The 21,186-nt window shown below is 26.5% G+C and overlaps 2 protein-coding genes across 2 annotated transcripts; both read left to right on the top strand.

Moving 5' to 3' along the window:
- Positions 1 to 5,037: 5,037 nt before the first annotated feature.
- Positions 5,038 to 7,708, top strand: LOC145830028 (heme-binding protein 2-like). Its single transcript, XM_082937926.1, has 3 exons — positions 5,038 to 5,377; positions 6,583 to 6,762; positions 6,921 to 7,708. The coding sequence occupies exons 1-3, from the start codon at positions 5,117 to 5,119 to the stop codon at positions 7,080 to 7,082; spliced, it is 603 nt and encodes a 200-aa protein (XP_082794052.1). The 5' UTR covers positions 5,038 to 5,116; the 3' UTR covers positions 7,083 to 7,708.
- A 9,523-nt stretch (positions 7,709 to 17,231) lies between these two features.
- On the top strand, positions 17,232 to 20,035 carry LOC145842723 (tolloid-like protein 1). Its single transcript, XM_082950204.1, has 3 exons — positions 17,232 to 17,384; positions 17,657 to 17,864; positions 18,514 to 20,035. Exons 1-3 carry the CDS (start codon positions 17,238 to 17,240, stop codon positions 19,830 to 19,832), a joined length of 1,674 nt encoding a protein of 557 aa, XP_082806330.1. The 5' UTR covers positions 17,232 to 17,237; the 3' UTR covers positions 19,833 to 20,035.
- Positions 20,036 to 21,186: the final 1,151 nt, after the last annotated feature.

The following is a 21,186-nucleotide window of genomic DNA, read 5'->3' on the forward strand; positions in this document are numbered from 1 at the left end:
TAAACAAATTTTATTTATTTGTATTTAAAATATTTTAATTTATTCACATAACCAACAACTATTACTTAAAAAACACTTTTGCTACAGATAACTTTGAGAACTGTTAGTTTTTGTTGTAAAAAGTATTAAGAGACTTGTGATAAAATTTAGTTAAAAAACGAATTGAACTAAAATAAGTATCAATTTAAAACATTGCTTGTTTTTAGAATCTTTTAAGGATGCACAACAGTATTATATTATATAACTTTTTAGTACTACATATCCTGTACAGAAATCTAAGACAAAATTCATTCAAAAACATCTTTATTAAAGCAACAAACAAGTAAAATCGATTTCGGCTAACGCTTTTCAACTACTTTTGTTAGCAACTAATTTTAAAATTAAATTTTGAGTATATAAATAGTTAGAGGTTACATCAGAAAAATCAATTAACACTAATTAGCATAATTGAGCAAAAATTAATTAGACATTCACAATTCATAAATGCATATATAAAACAGTTGATCAGTAAATTAACTAAGATAAGCAACATTAAAAATAAAAAATAAGCGACAAAATTCAAATAAAATCTATAACAACTTATAAAGATTAGATTTATAAACGTATTGTTGCTTACACAAATTAGGATTACATGTTTTTATAAATAAAGATTCTAAAACACTTAGGTGATAATCGTTACGAGCTTTACTTAAAATTGAAAAGTTACTATCACTATAGTTCTTTGCGCAATCTGAATTGTTTAAAAAGTGTTCAGCAATCGCTGATGATCTATTAGATGGTTTTTTTAAACCAGTGTCCATCCATCTTCTGTGGGAATTAAAAACGTGTTGGTCCCTTCTTATATGGAATCTTTGGGACGTTCTGTCAATGTACTCACTGTCACAGTGGCATTTGTACATATAAAATATTTTTGCACACAAGATTTGTTCGAAAAAGTTGTTTGAAGAGGAATTAGATAAAATAAAAAATATTTTTGAAGCTCTTGGTTATCCATCGCATATAATCAGAAAGACAATTAACAATACAATCTCAAAATTTGAAAAACCTGTTAAATTTGGTCCTAGTAAATGCCCTGTATATTTGAGATTGCCATATCTCGGTAAAGTAGCAACTGCTCTAGAAAAGACTGTAAAATACACTGTAAACTCCACTTTTAACTCTGTACAACTAAGAATCAGTCATGCTACAAGAAAGCCCTTAAATGGAATTTGTAAAGACCGTACTGCCGATCAGGAAAAAAGCAAAATAATTTATATGTACAAATGCCACTGTGACAGTGAGTACATTGGCAGAACGTCCCAAAGATTCCATATAAGAAGGGACCAACACGTTTTTAATTCCCACAGAAGATGGATGGACACTGGTTTAAAAAAACCATCTAATAGATTATCAGCGATTGCTGAACACTTATTAAACAATTCAGATTGCGCAAAGAACTATAGTGATAGTAACTTTTCAATTTTAAGTAAAGCTCGTAACGATTATCACCTAAGTGTTTTAGAATCTTTATTTATAAAAACATGTAATCCTAATTTGTGTAAGCAACAATACGTTTACAAATCTAATCTTTATAAGTTGTTATAGATTTTATTTGAATTTTGTCGCTTATTTTTTATTTTTAATGTTGCTTATCTTAGTTAATTTACTGATCAACTGTTTTATATATGCATTTATGAATTGTGAATGTCTAATTAATTTTTGCTCAATTATGCTAATTAGTGTTAATTGATTTTTCTGATGTAACCTCTAACTATTTATATACTCAAAATTTAATCTTAAAATTAGTTGCTAACAAAAGTAGTTGAAAAGCGTTAGCCGAAATCGATTTTACTTGTTTGTTGCTTTAATAAAGATGTTTTTGAATGAATTTTGTCTTAAATTTCTGTACAAGTATTTTATTAAAAATAAATTTAAGTATGTACATACTAAAAACTACTTATAAAAAATTCCATTAACTTAAAAATCTAAGAAAAAATAAATTTTTAAGTTTAAGCAAGCATAAAACCAAAGTTAAAAAAACAACTCTACTTACATATAGATATATAATATTTATCAAAAAGGCCGTGGATATAATTAAGTAATATCTTCCAAAGACTTGTTAAATGCACTATAAAAACAAGTCGTACTTTAAATACAAAAATTTTGAAATGAGCTAAAAGTATTAGAAAAAACTGGCAACAGTTTAATAGTTTTATAAGATATAATTAACAGCTTTACAGTGGGTATTTATAAGACTTTGTTTGAAAAAATATGTTATTTACTAAGTAAGAAATAAATTTTTATAACCTTCTTAAGACTGTAAAGCAATGAAAAAAAAAACATGTAGTTGTAAGTTTTAATTGAAATAAAATATTCACAATATTTTTTTATACATACCAAATAAGCTTATTCGTATAACGAAGATTTGTTTGTTAAGGTCGTTTTTTTTAGACTTAAAAATTAATATTCAAAAAAAAAATTATTGTTTTTACTTTAAATCAATGCAAATTAAAATTATAGTTCAGTTTAAGTTTTACTGGCTTGTTTAGTTTAGTTCTACTATTAATAATCAAATACTAATTAAGAAATGAATTCAACTAGACAAAGTAAATTCCATTACATTAGTTATAGCATCATATAATCGGCTGGTTAGGTGTACTTTTTAATCAGTAATCTTTTTAGAATTTTTTAACATCCATACATTTTTGACATTAACAATATTAAATTATCGTACAATGTTTTTATGCAAGAAATAACTATACTTTAAGAAATTTTTAGTAATCAGTTAAGGAAGTTTCTGTGTACAGATGATACTGAAAAAAAAACCTATATTGTTACTAAAGACGAGCTGTCGTAGCTCATTTAATGAAATGCTATAATAAAATCAGATGTTACAATTATTAATCAGGCGTTTTTTAAGTAATTTCAATTATTAGTAAAAGGATTAATCTTAGAACTAACTAAACTAGCGTCTAACTAAAAAGTTATTTTTATATGATAAGTAAATAATAAAGAAAAACTGCTGTTGTTGTAGTTTACCTGTATCTTATCTTCTGATTATAAATATGCTAAATGTAATTGAGAGTTAGAAATTTAAAGATTTTTTTTATCAACAAATAAATTTTTACTCAACTTCATTAAACTTCTTGTTTTAATCTCACTGATGGGCACATTTACAAAACACTAAACTAGAGCATTTTCTGAATTAAGAAATAGCAGGTGAAATGTTTTGAAGAACTTTAAAATTCAAAAACAAGTGGAGAGAAAGCTGTAACATTGCAGGGGCGACGCGTTATGATGTCATAAAGGGCTGCAGAGCAAAACAAACTAACACAAAATATTTTTTTTTAATAAAAATAAAAGTTTAAAGTTGCTAAGTGTTTCAAAGTTGAACATTGTTCTCCGAAAAAGAACTACATAAACAAAAATTCTTATTCTCAAACATTTTAACACTACAAAACGTTTTTTTAAATACTTAAAACTTTAGTTACATGACAATTCAAGTTTGTACAACTCAAAATCCGACAATTCAAATTCTAAAAAAATAATTAAAATACTATATCTTAATAAGTAACATAAGCTTGAAAAAAATAAAAAATACATATGTAGATCTTCTTAATATCTACAAGCCACTTTTTTTTGCAAAACCTTAAAATTTTTTTAGGGTACTTTGAAACTACTAAAAATAATTATGTTTTTAACTTTATTTAAGCCGTATCTCAAACATTTTTTAATTTTTGCTGAAAGAAAAAAAGTAGCTAGTAGGTATTAAAAAAACCTACAAATTTATTTTTCATATTTGACAAATATACATTACTTTTTTAGTTGTGGTCCTTTCAATTTTTTTTTTGATTTGAATTGTCGGAATTTGAATTGTCCGAGTTTGAATAGTAGTGCTCCCAACTAATTATACAAACGCTTTATATTTATTGTGAAATACTCTTTTTTTTGTTAACAAAGATTGGTTAAAAAAAACTTTCTATAGTTTTGAATATACGAATTTAAAATCGTTTAAAAATTTTTTAAAGTAAAATATTAGTTTAAGAAAAAGCAGGGTCGGCTGCAGTTGTAAGGTTTTGGATTTTTTTTCATTCATAACTTTATTTAAATGATGAAAAGGATTGTAACAGAAGTATGTTATAAATCAAAACCCCTAATGCTAACCATTTTTACCCAAATGTTTTAGTTTATACCAGGGTTTATCAAATATTTTTTATAAGGCCCCTTTGAAAAAATTTAAAAAACTATAGCCCCCACCGACAAGTATTCAAAAAAAAAAAACTACCTTAAACTAGTGTAAGTTTCAAATTATGGCCACTTTACTTCTCACGCCCCCTCCCCCTTTTAGCTCTAAACTTTTAAATGGTCTACTTTTGGCAACCATGATTTATACTTTTTCCACAACATATAAAAAAAAATTGAAATAAAAAACAAGCTTTATTAATTTGCTTACAAACAAAAATAAATTGAAGAAACTAAAAAAAATTGCAGACTTAACAAATGTAATTTGCTCTATTACGCTAATGACTTGCATAATTCTCAAGCTACCCTAAAACTTAGCTAACTAGAAACTCCTTAAATTTGCAGCTGACAGAAAAAAAATTGATAATGGTTCTTTCCCTATGTATAGTTTCTCAGCAAGCTACATGAATTCACATTGATGAAACATTTCAACATGCAAAGTAAAAAAAGGAGAAATTTTCAGTTGTGGTATATAAATCATGCACATACACAGTTAACTTCAGATTTGTTCTAGAATCCACTTGTCTGAAATAAAGTTTTCAAATCTGTTTACTTGCATTTTATATTAAGTTAAGGCTAGAAATTTTATAAATATTTTTATACTAAACTTTTACTGATAGATAACAAAACTTAAATTATATTTTACAACCAGTTATTTAAAAAAAAAAGTAATTTTTAAATATAAAATAAATGATAAAAAACGTACAACAAATGTGGTTTTTTTTTAAAATAGTTTTAGCTGGGAAGTTAAGTAAAAACCTATAATGTAACAAGTGTATATGAAATTCAAATAAAGATATAAAAAAGTTAAAACCAGTATAAAATTGAAATTAAACAAAAGTTAGCGCAGAAATCTTTAAAATAGACTACATATATAAACAAAAATAAATATACAATGGGAGACGTTTTCAGCACATATGAGCAACCTGAGTTTGAAACTTTGGAAGTGAGAGAGGGTGCCCCTTACCAGCTGAGAAAATACAAGGCAGCTAAGTGGACCAGCACCAGCTTGAAGGGCGAGAATTTTGATAAAAGCACCAATGGCTTGTTTCGGAAGCTGTTCAAGTACATAACTGGGACAAATGCTTCTAAGGAAAAAGTTTCAATGACTGTTCCTGTAACTATGAATGTTTCTGGAAATACTGATGAAACACAAGTTGGTTTAAATTTAATAAAAAGTTGATAACTTTAATTAGGTTTACATACTTTTTTAAAAAAATTACTTACTGTTTAAAATGGCGTTTAATTAGTTTTTATAACTTTTTTACCCAATTTTTTAGCAGTCAAGTCATATTATAAACATAAACATTTAGGTTTATACATATTTTTTTCATAAGTAATTCAATTTGATTAAATGTTTTAGATTATGATTTTAATTACAATATATAAGTACTAATAAACTTACCAAAACAGCTTAACAAACAATTTTGTTCAGTTAATAAATGGCTAAAATGTGACTTGAGGGCTATAGGTTCTCTAAAGATTGATTTTTTTTACCATGATTAAAATATAAAAAGGGCTAGTTTAACTATTATGTGCTGTGATACATTACAAACAGCAAAGTTATTTCGTTGAAGTTATGCACTTAAAAATGTTGGTTTAACAATTTTAACAATGCAAACATTTGAAGTCGAAATTAACTTTAAAGAATACAAAAAAGACACTCAGTGCTAAATCCAAAAATTGTTCTTGCTATTTTTATCAGTGAATATATAGCAATAAATAAAAGATAAATTTCAATTTTATAGTAACAATAGTAATCATCATAAACAAATATTAATTACATACAAAGTCAATTACACAAAACTAATTAAAATATTAATTATTAAAGCTGATTGAATACAAACATATAAACCCCAAAAAGAGCATTAAGTAAATAAAGCAACACTATAGTCAAATTCGTTTTGTCTACAAAGGGTAGGTTTTCTGTTTGAAAATGAGTATAGCTTCCATTTTAATTGAGTCAAAAACGTCAAACAACTTTTTACTATCTTAAATCTCTCTTAATTGAAATTTTATTCAACTCAAAAACTTAAAACTGTCTTATATATACCATTCTTACAATTGAAAAAGCATAAAAAGATTCATAAAAATATTAATCAGTCAAACAAATATTTTATAACTAAAATGCAACACCAATGAAAATAACTAAACTTTCTTTGAAGTTAGTAAGTTTTTTTTAACTTTTAAATATAGTACTATTTATAGTTTTGTCTTCTTTCTATAAATACTGTTTTATAAATCAAATAAAATGTGCTTAAATGTAATATCTTTTAACTATGTAATAATTTACAGATAGAAAAAAAAATATTTAAAACTAGATTAAATATGCAAGTATATCTAACACTTAACCCCAAACAGGTGGTGATGTCCTTTTACCTTCCAGAAAAATATCAGGAAAATGCTCCAGAGCCAACTGGTGAAGGTGTCTACACAGAATCAAGGGAAGAAATGAAGGTTTATGTTAGGACTTTTGGTGGCAGAGCTTACGGAAAAGACTGGACCAGAGAAATTGACAACCTTAAAGACGACCTCAAAAAGGTTTTAATCATCTAAAATTTTATATGAGTAAGACATTCTACAAAATGTTTTGTCATTAAAAGTAATTGATATTTTAAGTGTCTTGGTTATTAAAAAGATCATCTTTTATTGTTCAAATTAATCTAAGTCTTTTAGGAATATTTTTTTTATTATCACAGGATGGAATTACAGAAGATAGTTTAGATTTAAATTCTTATTATGCTGTTGGATATGATTCCCCATTCAGACTTATTTGGAGAACCAATGAGGTTTGGATAAAAAAGAAGGAAGAATCCCAACAAAAAGTTGAGCAGGAAGCAGTAAAAGACACAGATGAATAACAATCATACAATTGCAAAGTTCTTATTGGTTTGATAGTGTTCTGTAAATTCCTTTACTGGCTCTTTTGTTATAGTGTGGGACCAACATATTCTTCTGTTAAAAATTTTGTGCAATTAGTTTACCATAAAGTAAAATAATAAACTGAGTTTATTATTAAAAGAATCTCAACTGTTTTACATGTATAAAACAGTTTCATATATGTATAGATATCATGCACTTTTTTTCTTAATTAATTAAATTGTTAAGTGCAGTAATCTCTGATCAAAATATAAATACATTTTAAAAATATTAGAAGCTTTGTTTTTTTTTTAACGTAGGCTAAATTTGTTTTTAATATTAAGTCTTTAAAACAAATACACAAAAATCAGTCTATTTACAATAAAAAATAAAAACATTTTAAATTTGTGAAATAATTATAAGGAAATACGGAAAGTAATTGTTATGTAACATATTTTGTAATGTAATGACGTTTTAAAAATAAGGAAAGTCACATGTTTTTTACCATGCAATGTTTGCTAAGATGAAACTTTATGTGTGAAAAAAATTCTCCCTTTGCTTTGATTTAGCTTTGATTATGCCTACCTTTTTCTACAGTTTCACAATTAAATTCTTGTACAACTTTGTTTCTGTTTATCTAATTTTGTTCTTCGTTACCAAAACTTATAATTAATATTTATTTAAACAACAAAAGTACTTTACTTTGAGTGGTTATCCATAAAATAAAATCTATTGATATTTTAATTTATAAGCAAACTAAATTTAGTTATAAGTAGTTAAAACATTAATTTTTAAGTTACCAAAGTTGAAGTTATTTTTTTTATATGTATTTAATTGCTTATTATTTAAAAACCTTAAGTACTTTTACTACTTCAAAATACTATTCTAAATTAAAGTATATATAATTCGACATTATTATTTGCAAAAAAACGTTAACTTAAGATTAAAGCTTTAAAATATCTATGTTGGGTAAAAGTTATTTTTTTAAATATAAAAAACTTCATCATATTAAATATTTATAAGTTTAACAGTTGTTGTTAAGCAATTTAAATTTTATATGCTTTATAACTTTCATACAGGTTTTATAAATATTATTTAACTAACTTAAGCCTTAGAAAAATTGTTAAATTTTAATTTTGGCGATTTAAATATTTTTTTTATTTTTATAGAATTTAGATCACTTTTCTTGTATTTTAAAATTATGTTCAACGGTGTTTTTATAGCAGTTTCAGTTTTATTAAATGCTATGCTTATATGTTTAATTTTTTTAATCCCAAAGTTACGAACATGACAAAAAGTAAGACAGTAATATACACTGATTTAAACATTTATAAAATTGTATGTAAAAAAAGATTAAGAAAGTTTATAAAAGTAGATTCTTTTTTTAATGTTTTACCTGTATAATTGAAAAATGTACTGGATAAAATATAAACATATGTATAGCTTTTTAAATTGTTAATTTAGAAATTTTACTTGACAATTTGAAATGTAAACAAATTTTTGTCATACTTTTGAAATATTTTATAGTTTCAACAACTTTTTGCAACCATTGAAATAACCAAATGAGTAAGAAAATATTGATCAAATATTTACATTTATACTTTCGTGTCATTCTCCATCGTTTTGCTATGTTACATAACAAACAACTGTTTTATAACTTATCGTAAAAACACACTTTACTAAAAATCGTATTTTTACTGTTATAGTGAGTCAAAATATTTGTTTAATTTGCTGTGTCATTTTAGTTCATTTGTGTCAGTATAACGTTAGAATAATAAAATTTTGCTTTAACACAGTAAAATATGTTTAAAGTGGGGGTTTAGAATACCTTTTTTAATCTTAACTTTACAATAAAAAAATGTACCTAATTTGACACCATAGGCTAATTTCGGTTCACTAACGCAGAGCTAAAATTAAAATAAGGCGTATTTAGTTTAAAATAGGATGTAAGTAATATTTAACAAAGTATTTGTTTATTTTTTCATACAATAATAACAATAATAGTTTTTCTTTTAAAATAAAACTTTTGCATTTGAAAATATAGATATTTAATAAGGACATTTGGCACTACTAACTATTTAAAAGCAATAAAGTGTCTAAGGCTTACACACAGAAATAACGTTTTTTTTAACTTACTTCTAAAAGTGTTTGTTATTGTGCATATGTTAAATTTATATAATTAAAAAAGAATTGTGTAACTTATGGATGATACTAATTAATAGTTTTTATAAAATGAAACTTTAAATTAATTTAGAGTTTTATATAATAAAAGTGAAAATAAGATGTTAACTAATGAAATGAGTTTTAAACTTAGTCACATTGATTAAGATTTTTGATTTTAGTTATTCGTTTACCTTAAAATCGATAAAAACAACGTTCATATTTTGAAGTAGAAACGATGATGGGTTATAATATTTGTGATTTAGTGTAGGAGTCATAATTTTTTGTCTTATAACTTTGTGATGTATACCATTATTTTATCGCTGTAACAATATACAAAACTGTTATACGAAAATAACATATAATAATAATAATACAGCAACTTTTAAGTGTTTTTAATTTTGTTACTCTAAAATTTTCTTAGAATAGAATTTGTATCAGTCCTAAGCCTTTTTGTGGTGCTCTATGTTTTCAAAAGGTTAAAAACTGTTTTGTGAACTGTTAAAGTGTTTTTAATATATTTCTAATTGCTGAAACTATAATATCGTTAATTAAAATTTTTATGTTGATATCAATCCTTTGTTCTACATTAATGAAGATTTATAAGACTAAGAGACTCAAACCCATACTATAAGATAAAACGGCTTTTGTCAGCGATAAACTGTTCTCATAGAGTTATCAATTATTGCTGTAAATGTCATAATTTTTTTCATTCTAAATGCTAACTGTCGCCTTAATTTGAAGAAACTTTTATTAATAAAAATTTTCTCTTGCTCTACCGCGCCAGCATTTAATTTTTGAAAAAATAAGTTCTTTAAAGAGTTTTGAGACTTACACATGTGTGAGATACTGTCTCTTTTTTATCTTGAGAGGCAGCTGTATATTATTTTCAAGGATAGTTCTCATTAATGTCACACTCACATTTGTATCTTTCGTTTGTCAGATTATATATTTAACAGATTTCTTTTGATTCCGCTTTACCTTTTCTCAGACAAATTTTAACCATGAATTATCATCTTTTATTAATCGAACATTGCATAATCTTACAATTCTAAGAGACTGTTAGTTTTTATATTTTTTTTTCGTGTAAGGTAAAGTAGTTGTTTAAAATATGTAGCTAATTTTTAGAAAGAAAAAAACTGTTTCAATATGTTTTCTGAACACTTTTAGACAAATTGGTATACCAGGGGTTCGGTTGGCAGGTTTTCAAAAGTAAAGATTCGACCAAAAACGTCTTTAATGGACTGAGTCTTTTGCAGGCCACCGTAGTTTTAGAAACTATTTAAATATAAAAAATTGTTTTAAAGCGAGGTTGTAAAGAAATAACTGTTTGATTAGGCTACTGTTTATTGAAATTCATAACAAGAGTTAATTTGTAATTGTTTATTTCAATAAAACATTAAATTTATTGTTTCTCACCAGTTGTTTTCAATCTGAAAAGTACGTCACACGCCAAAAACATCTGTTTGATGGGCCCGTTTTGGTTTGTTAAGTAATATGTTTGCAATGATTAAGGTGTACTTATTTATTTAAGTATTTATGAACCATTGCAGCTAAAAATGTAAGTATTTGGGTTGCTCATTTTCTTTTCTTTTTTAATAGTTGAACGTTTTAAAAACTACACAGAGTTTCTAACTTAAGTTTTAAATGTATTTGAAAATATTTAGTTAGTAAACAGTTTAAAAAATAAGTGAAAATCAAAACGTACCAATATAGGATTTACGCAAATACAAAATTTTATAATTTAACAAGTAAAACTTAAGTAAAAATATGTTGGTTAGTAAATTGTTAATAGTTTTGCTTAACCATTTAATGTTATTTGCGTGTTTAACTTAGGTCGTTCTTCAACAATTAATATTGATTCCAGGCTGTTGAATTAGCTCTGTTTACATCGTTTCAAAACTTTAAAGTTTTGTACTATGCTAGAATTTTGACAGTGTGTGCAACTAAATAGGTGGTCGAATATTGGGGTGGGTGTCACTTTTGCACGAGCGTCACTTTTGAACGAGCGTCACTTTTGCACGAGGGGACACTTTTGCACGAGCGTCACTTTTGCACGAAGGGTCACTTTTGCACGAGGGAACACTTTTGCACGACGACTCTTTTGCACGAGCGTCACTTTAGCACGAGGTGACACTTTTGCACGGAGGGTCACTTTTGCACGGCGACACTTTTGCACGGAGGGTCAATTTTGCACGAGGACACACTTTTGCACGGCGTCACTTTTGCACGCAGGGTCATTTTTGCACGGCGACATTTTTTTACGGTAGCATTGTTGCATAACGATACTTTTGCACAACGTCACATTTTTACGATAAAATTTTCGCAAAGCGACATTTTGGCACGATGACTTTTTCGCATGGAACATCAATTTTGCATTTTAGTAAAATGTTTTTTAGCTAGTACTAAATTTTTAATTTGACATTAAATTAAACAAATGTTAGCATTAAATGTTAGAAACAAACTAAAGAAAGATAAATGAAATTATGTATAAATGAATCATACCAGGAACAAAAAATTTAATTTATTTAGAAACAGGATAAAAAAAAACTTTAAGTGTAAGTAAATTGTTTTAGCTTATTTTGAACTTTAATATGTTATTGAACAACTATGTCTTTTTTTTAATTTTACTATACGGTTACAAGTTTATTGTCCACATGATTGACCTAGGCATCAAAACCTAGACCACTTAAACTGAAAGACACAAAAAAAAAATTGACACAAGTAGTTTATTTATTAAAACAAAGGAAAAAAATTAATTTGATTTAAAATTCATACGTTAACATATAAATCAAACTTTTAACCACAAACTTATACTTATTTAAGTTTTGATATAGAACGATCAACGTCAAATATTTGAATGCATTAACTAACAACAAAAGTACAAACCTAACGCTCCAAGGACATTAACAATAGACTGGCCAGATGAATAATCATTAAATATATTGAAAAAAAAAATATTATTAATAGAGTAAAGGTGCTGCTAATTAAAATGAACTATAAACTAACCTAAATATTAAACTTAAATTAACGGTTGATAAAAGTTACTTATTAATATTACAAACACAAACATAATTCTGATTAAATATTTTAACTTTAATCGGAATTCTTTAAAATTCTTGCAAGAAACTAATTCATTTGTGAGTTTGTTCCATACTTCAACTGACCGATAAAAAAAAGAATTCTGCCAAGCCTCATTATTGAAATGTTGCAGCGGTTAAAGACTAATATGGTATATTTTCTTTGAACATGAGTTCAAATTTCCAAATGTTACTATCTCATTGGCTTATCATGATCATGCAACATTGTAGAAATGAAATAATCCTAGTTAAATCATGAAAAATGCGCTATGTTATTGATATTTTTATTCTCACACCGAGTAAATAAAAAAAAACTAAAAAATAAATATCAAGTAAAATTTAAAATACCTTTACACTTCATAAATTACCTAATTTTAATTTTAATTAACAATTGTTTAAAATTTAAATAAATTTAAAATGTTTGTTTAACAACTATATAATGCTAATTGAAAGGTTAATCAGATTTTACTTGATGTTTATATTTCAGTTTATTTTTTAGTTTAGCGCGATAATAAAAAGAGCATTAAAAAAAAGAGCGCATTTTTAATGACTTGAACTTGGATTATTTCATTTCTATTAAGTTTATGTTCCTGTTTAAAAATTAACGAGATTCAGACCATTTTTATTTAGAGTATTCAAAGTTGTTTTTATTTAGAATTAGAAACTTTAGTTTATTTTAGTCAATCATCTAGTTTATTTTAATTAAGATAATAAATATGAATTGATGAATTGGGGTACGTAATTATATTGTTCTCCGTAAAACTTCAAATAAAAACCTTTTTTCAAGAACTTTGTTTAAGCACTGACGAGGTCTTTGACCGAAACTTAATTTGTAAAATAAATTTTTGCAAGAATAAGTTCATAAAAACTTTACATTAAAATTTCATTAAAAAACTACCACATTTTATTCATTCAAAACAACTTGCGTTTAAAAGCGAATATTCTTTAACTTGACATAAATAAATATTTTAGAAGCGTGCAAAAGTGAAGTTCCGTTCAAAATTGACTGATTGTTTAAAATTTTCGCAGATCATAAGTATATCCGTGAAAATATAACGCCGTGCAAAAGTGACGCTATGCAAAATTGTCGCCATACAAATGTAACGTTGTGCAAAAGTTTTGAAGTGTAAAAATGTCGCCGTGTAAAAGTGACGCCGTGCAAAAAATAACCCTGCGTGCAAAAGTGACGCCGTGCAAAAGTGTCACCTCGTGCTAAAGTGACGCTCGTGCAAAAGAGTCGCCGTGCAAAAGTGTCCACTCGTGCAAAAGTGACCCTGCGTGCAAAAGTGACGCCGTGCAAAAGTGTCCCCTCGTGATAAAGTGTCGCTCGTGCAAAAGAGTCGCCGTGCAAAAGTGTCCCCTCGTGCAAAAGTGACCCTCCGTGCAAAAGTGACGCTCGTGCAAAAGTGTCCCTTCGTGCAAAAGTGTCTTCGTGCAAAAGTGACGCTCGTGCAAAAGTGACCCGTTCCCCGAATATTGTGCTGCTTTTATCAGTTCCACAGTGTTCTACAATTCATCAGAAAACTTGTCGTGATGTCTCTTCAATATAGGAGAAGTTATGATCTGCAAAGAATCTCCTATACTCTATGTCACAATTCAATTTTATTTTTTTAGCTCTGTACTGACTAAATATTTTAAAATTCAGTTAACATTAATTACTTGAAAAAGAAACTCTGTGCAGTTTTGAAAACGTTCGTGTAAAAAGAAAAAGAAAAGAAAATGAGTTGTCTAAACACATACATACTTAGTTACAAAATGTTACAGAAATAAAATGTTTTAATAATTAAAAACTATAAAGTATCCATAACTTTACTTGACTCTTTATGCACTTAAAAACTAAATGTTGAATTTTCATTTCAGTTTCTTACATAAAAGTTTTTTAAACTTGAAAAAAAAACTTAGTTAATTAAATTAATTGAACCGTTAAAAGCATTAAACAAAAAGTGATGAGTTTTCGGTAAATAAAGTAGCAAGATGATTCTAAAATTAATTTGAAGTTATAAAATTTAAACATCTTATAAGTATTAGCATTGTTTTAAAAAACCTTTTAGACAACTAGAAATAATTCAAACTTAAAGTTACTTATAAACAATTTGTTTTATAATATAATCATAGATAAGCTTGTTAGCTTAAAAACACATATTTATAATAAGTATTTTTGTACAGTTTTTCTTAACTACTTGGTAAAGCATATATTGATTTAACAATCATAGCTACCTTTAACTTATTCAACTTAACATCTATAGCCGTTTTGACGTGAAAAATTTTAAAAGCGTCCATTAAACTTTTAATGTAGCTTTAGTTGGAGAGCATAAAGAGTGCTTTAAAAGCATAGATAAAAAAATTCCTAAAAAAGGTTAAGCCAGACGCAACTTTTCTGTAAATTAGTAATAAACATTACAATCATACTGAAAAGTTCCCTTTGTGTTTAGGTGAAAAGACTCCACAATGTTCAAAAGACATGGATGGCAAATTGTGTTTAAAAAAAGATTATTTAATAAAGTTTTTTTCTACTTTCTAATTCGGTAAATAAAAAAGTCATGTTTTGTTCCTTGAATACATAATGTAATTGTCCCAGAGAAAATTGTGTTAGTGGTGGAGCTTTGAGATATAGATCCTGTACTAGTTTAGCCAACTTTTTGTACGCAAGGAAAAAACTCACGTGGAATAATTTCTATTCAAAGAACTTTTTTGAAATATCATTTTTACAGCAGACTTGTGATCGCTGTTGCAGAAACACTGTGATGAGATATATAAAACAAATAAAAAACTTGCATTGTGACGTCATAGCAGAATAAGATCAAGGTAGTGCCAATTGAATGGTGATGTTTCTAAAAAACTTTTTGGTTTAGCCTTGAAAATTTTGTTAGTTATGCAGAGGTTTTATGAATGATAAAAGAGGCGTTGCCCTTTTGATTTATTTACCAACAGCAATTAAATTAAAAAAATTACAAATGTATTAAAAATGCAATTTTTTTGTTTGTCGTTAACTATATTAAATTTAAGTGTAAAATAAAAACCACAGAGCAACCTTAAAAACAAAAAAGTCAAAGTTATATTTTAAGCATTATCTACAATAACAATATACTAAATTTTTTAACTGTTGTAAATATAAAGTTATATTATACAACTAACATTATAATTATTTAAATAAGTAAAAACTTTTATGTTCCAAATTTTTCTTCAATCAATCTACTTAATACTTGACTGGAAATTTAAACCATAAGTCAAACTAAATTTAGAATTTTTTATTTTTGTCCAATAAATAAAAACTACAAGTATAATAATTTTGTAACAAAACAATTGATTTTAATGAAATCATAGGGTAAACAGCTAACAGTGAATCAAATCATGCTGATGTAAAATTGATGAATTATGAACAGGAAACTTTGTAAAAACTAACAAAAAATAATTACCTTCTATTCAGTTAAGCTTTAACTCGTTTATGTGTTTCATGACTTTAATAATCAATAAAACTAGACGAAGAAGTTTTTTTTTTCAGTTTTTAGAATTTATCAAAACGTAATTTTAAAAAATTATAAAGGTGTTTTAAACATATTTTTCAAGTATATCTTTTAACTTGAGTTTTATCAAAATTTTACTTAATAAAAAACAGGAAAATGTGAAAGCTCACAACTATATTCAATGGACTGGTGTGGAGAAAGACCTTAAAGTCATCGAGCCTTGATCGATATATTTTGTAAACAGCTTTGTCGAGTGTTAATTAAAACAGTAATAAAAAAACAACTTTAGATCAATGAAATTTTAATCTTACTTAAATAAAAACAGAGACAAAATACTTCTAAAAACCTCGCGCAAAACGGCAAAATTTCAGTTGTAGATTGTGTTTTTAATATTATTTAGCTTATTAAGTTATAAAACACATCATTGGAAAAAAAAAACCTATTTATCCTGTAAAGATTAAAAAATAATGTAGTTGTGTTTCTTTTTAGTTGCGAAAGTGACGTTATTAGCGTCATGAATACATGTCGGAAACGATTGAGAAATATGAAGGAACGAAACTAAACTTTTAATATATAAAACACATCCTGATTTTTCTTATTATTGAACCAAACTAAAGTTTATATTTTTCTATTTTATTTGAAAAAATTTTTTTTAGATATTATTTATAGCACTATTTTGAAAACAACAGTTAGTTTATCATTTATTACATTTTTAAATGTGGAACATTATAATGAAAAGAAAATAATCATCAAAAAAACAAAAGCATTCATGTATTTAAACAGTACATAGTTATACAGTAATAATATGGTAAAGAAATGCTGATATTTTATTTCATTATAAAATGTATACGGTTATAAACTTTTTTACTTAAAAAACTTAAAATTAATTACTTAAAGAACTTAAAATGTTACTCTACTATTTACTTTTTAAATTTCTAAGTTTGTAGCACAAATAGCTTGTAAGGTTTGTTTATGTTTAGTATTACAAAATAATATTATGTAGTTTCTTGTTTATACCAACGTGCTTTCAAAACTTTTAAAACCACAATCTTTTTGGTAAAATTAATATAATTTGAACCGCATATGTTCTTAAAAAATCTTCTCGTAATTAACTTTTAATTAGTTGTAATTTTAAGCTTATTTTTCATAAAAAAAGAAGTCGCTCTAAAGCTTTTCTTATATCAAGTTAATTAACAAATTTAAGTGCAAACTGATTAAGTGTTTCTCAAAGTGCGCATCTGTGAACAGTGATAATCACTAAAATTAGTTTACTGTGCACAAAAGTTTTGATGAGGGGCCAAATGATTTAAACAATAAAACTTTTTAGCTTTTTTATTTTCTAAGAATTGTTTTTTTGTATGTTTTTTTGTTATAGTGAAAACTAACACTTAATTAGAGTTATTTTTATACAACTAAAGTGTTTGAAACAACTTATTTGTACAGAGTAGATAAGATGAAGATCTTTATACTTATTTTTTCTCTTTTGCTAGTACAAACAGCAATATGCATGCCAGCAACAACTGACGCTAACAATTTCACTGATGTTGTAACAAGTAAATCTGTTGCGTTTACTGATGGAAACATTTTCAAAACAACAAAAGTAAGTCAGCTTTGAAAATTATAAAAAAATCAATCAGAAACTTATTACTGACACTACGAAAACTATTAAAAAAGCATAGTTTAAAAAGTTATGCATAAAAATAGTAATGAAAAAGTCAACCCAAAAAAAATAGTAATGTTATAAAAAACTTTTAAAATCCAAAGAATTAATAAAAAAAAAGAATTTTGTTAATAAGGTTAATTAATTGGCATTATTTTTGACTTACAAGACTCTCTATAAAAATTTTTTATTGAAATTTTAAACACTGACAGATCAACACTCAAACAGCTGAAACAAACTCAAACCATTTAAAATTCTCAATTGGAAATGAAGGAGATAAAAGAGTGTTTGTAAAGTTTCAAGTGTTCCTGAGCAAACATCTCGTGCTTTTAACTTCTATAACAAAGCAGAGACCACATAACAGAAGAAGCAAAAGAAATGTTGATGAAGAGATAGAGCATTTTATCTCAGCTTACAACGGTTGTTAAATAAAATAAAATATTTATTATAACAAAAAGTTAATGAATTTACTTTTGAATAAGACTTTAATAAACAAAAAGGCTACAACTACTAAAAATTCAAAATGGTGTTTTAAATTAAAAAAAAATATTTAGATAATAGTTTTAAAGCTTGCTAGTTACAGCATGCTGCTATGCAGCTAAAATGTTGCAGAGCTAAAAAGCTATTTTTAATAAAAAAATTTTTTTAATTAAAGTTGCTAACAATGTTTCGCCACTTTTCGCCTCATTACAAAACTAAAACATTTATACATTGGTGTTTTCAAATCTTAACAAAAGAAAAAACATACAACAACCATACCATCATTGTCAAAACATTTAATTCAAAAGAACGAATAGTTTAAAATATGAACAAATAGATAAAAACACAAAATTTTTTTTAGATTAGCATCAAAAGGAACACTAATTAAGACAACACAATAATTTGTTTATCTTCGTCAACAAAGTAATGTACTTTTTGTAAATTTTTCCATTGTTATACTTTACTTTGCTTTGATAACGCTGAAGGGGGCAAAACATTGTCAGCAGTATCAATAAGTTTTTATCAAAATTATTCAAATATATATGAATAATAATAACTAAAGAAAATTTTAATATTTTGTTATATAAAGGAAACAACTTTGCTGCTGATCAAGTGCAAATTACTTCAGACGCAATCAGATTGCTGGGCGATTACCATTTAACTAATGAAGTGGAGTTTACCAACAGCGTGGAAGCTTCTCATGCGTCGAAAACAGACAACGAAGTTTTGACGATGATTGAGCTACCTCAAAATGAACAAGTTTCTGCTACAATATCTACTCCTAATTATCCTTTAAATTACCCTTCAGACAGTAATTATGCTTTTTTCATTCGTACAAGCGGATCTTATTCGCTTCAACTAGAATTTACTGACTTCGACGTTGAAACTAATTTTGACAGCGTGTTTGTTGTTAAAGTTGATCGTGAAAGCAGTGAAAAAACCTTCGTGGCATTCCCATCAAAAAATGACGACTCTTTTGTGTATGACAGTGATGGCAAAGATCTATTGATTATCTTAAAAACCGACTGTGACGTACAAGGTCGTGGTTTTAAAGGAGTTGTTAAAGTGCTTAGTTCAAACGGAACACACTCATCAAGCGCTACAAAGACGAGCACCAGCTTGCCCTCTTCATCCACAACAACTCCTTCGAACAAAGTTTTACCTGTAACCAGTCAATGCGGCGACCTCAAACTGGTAGGAAATGGAGTGATAAGGTCGCCTGGGTGGCCGGACTACTACCCGGTTGATTCATCTTGCAAGTATTTATTGAGTGCTCGAAATAACCAAAGCATTGATTTAGAGTTTAAAATAATCAGCGTCAGAAACGACAACAAGTACATGAGAGATCATATCATTGTTTACTTGGGAAACAGCGAAAAGGATCCTGTTTTAGCCGTCCTTAATGGCTACGACCAGTCTCATCACTTTATCACTAACACGTCTCAAGTTCTTATAAAGTTTAAATCGTACGCTGACAGCTTTTTCAATCACGGTTTTTCGGTAACGTACAAAGAAACAAACGAAAAACCGTTCAACCTTCCAACGTGCGGAGGTTTAGTGAAACACAACACTAGGATTTATCTGCCTAATTACGCCACGTACAAAAGTATAACTTGTAAGTGGAGATTTCAAGCTAACGTGGACAAAAAAGCTAATGTCACTGTGTACATAAACAACTTGCCGTACAGTGCAGCGAGCGGAGGTTATGGGATACAAGTTTATAAAGGCCCAAACACGTCTAGCAAAAAAATAGGTTCTCTCTATAATACTAACATCAATAAAAATTTTACATACGTTTCTGACAGCGAGTATTTGTATCTCACGTTTTACGTTGGCGGTTACAAAGCTCCAACTTCGGCCTACTTTTATTCTTACTTGACCTATTTGGATTTTGTTGAAACTAATTAGCATTTTTTTCTGGTTCTTAATTTTTTTAAACAATCAGTGTCGAGTCTCTTTAACTGTTTCGACCTAAGACATTTTCGTTTAAAGTTATTCTTTTTACTGATTGTGAAGAAAATTGTAATTCAGAACACATCCTCAATTTAACAATTACTAATACTTACTAAAAGAGGTTTTTTGAAATTTTCGTTAGATTTAGTATGATAATAAAACGCATAAAACAAATTTATAGTTATGAAATTTGAATAATATATTAAAATTAAAGTACGTTCTTAAAATAAAACTATCTTAATCTCCTAAATTAAAGATAAATCATTCTTTTCTAAAATACAGCCAAGTATGTGTATACAAACGTACATTTAATAATAAAAACTCTTAAAAATGTTTTCATTTGACACATATAAATGAAATTTCCATAAAACGAAATAAGACTACATAAAACTTTAAAACATCTGTATTTTTGATTTTTTTTTTTAATATCGAAAAATTATTTAAAAATTAATAACACGTTTTTAAAACAATAAAGAAATTGTTTAAAAATTTTTAGTCTAAGGACTTAGCGTATATATAGATTAACCTTTTGTTCATCGAGCTATTTATTATAGGCCAAATGTTTGCTTTATTTGTTTTGAGTTATAAACCAAAGAACTCAAAATTAATAGATTGCTATTTTTTGAAACTATAATACACAAGAAGAAAAACATTAATTAAATAAAAACATAACACAATATGACGATTAATCAAAATAAATCAACATGAAAAAAGGGCGTTTAAATTGTAGGATTAAGTTTTGATAAAAAATAATAGGCCTATTGAACTGTTTTCAGTTGTAAAACATAGTTAAGATAAAATAATAAAAGCTTTAAAGATAAAATGCTAGTAAAGAACAAAATAAAAGTTTAATTAAAATATCTAAGAAGTAACTTCTTATTTAAGAAAAAAAAAACTATTCTAAAACATGTATAACTACAACTTAATCTATCTACTACTTTATAAAATTTGTAGTTATACACTAAACCTTCATTTAAAAGCGCTAAAAATAAATACTAAAAACTTTTAAGAGTACGTTTTGTAAAAAATAAATTTGTAAAGTCATTTCTTATACATTATCATGTCATTACTAAATATTTAATGACACTTAAATGATGTATGACGTCTATTTTTTTAAATAATAATGTTTAGTTTGTTCACAAAAGACTGCGCATAGTTTCAAGTAGTTTGATTTAATGAAATCAATCTTAATTTGTACTATTCTTAATCTGTTATAAAAGAGCATTTAGTAACTTTATCAAATAAAACAAGTGTTTTTATAGTATGTTTTTAGAGGAAAAAATGAATTAAAAATTGTAAAGTATTTAAA

The sequence above is a fragment of the Thalia democratica genome, chromosome 1 (genome assembly GCF_965202585.1).
Source record: "Thalia democratica chromosome 1, ktThaDemo2.hap1.1, whole genome shotgun sequence".
NCBI classification, from domain to species: Eukaryota; Metazoa; Chordata; class Thaliacea; order Salpida; family Salpidae; genus Thalia; species Thalia democratica.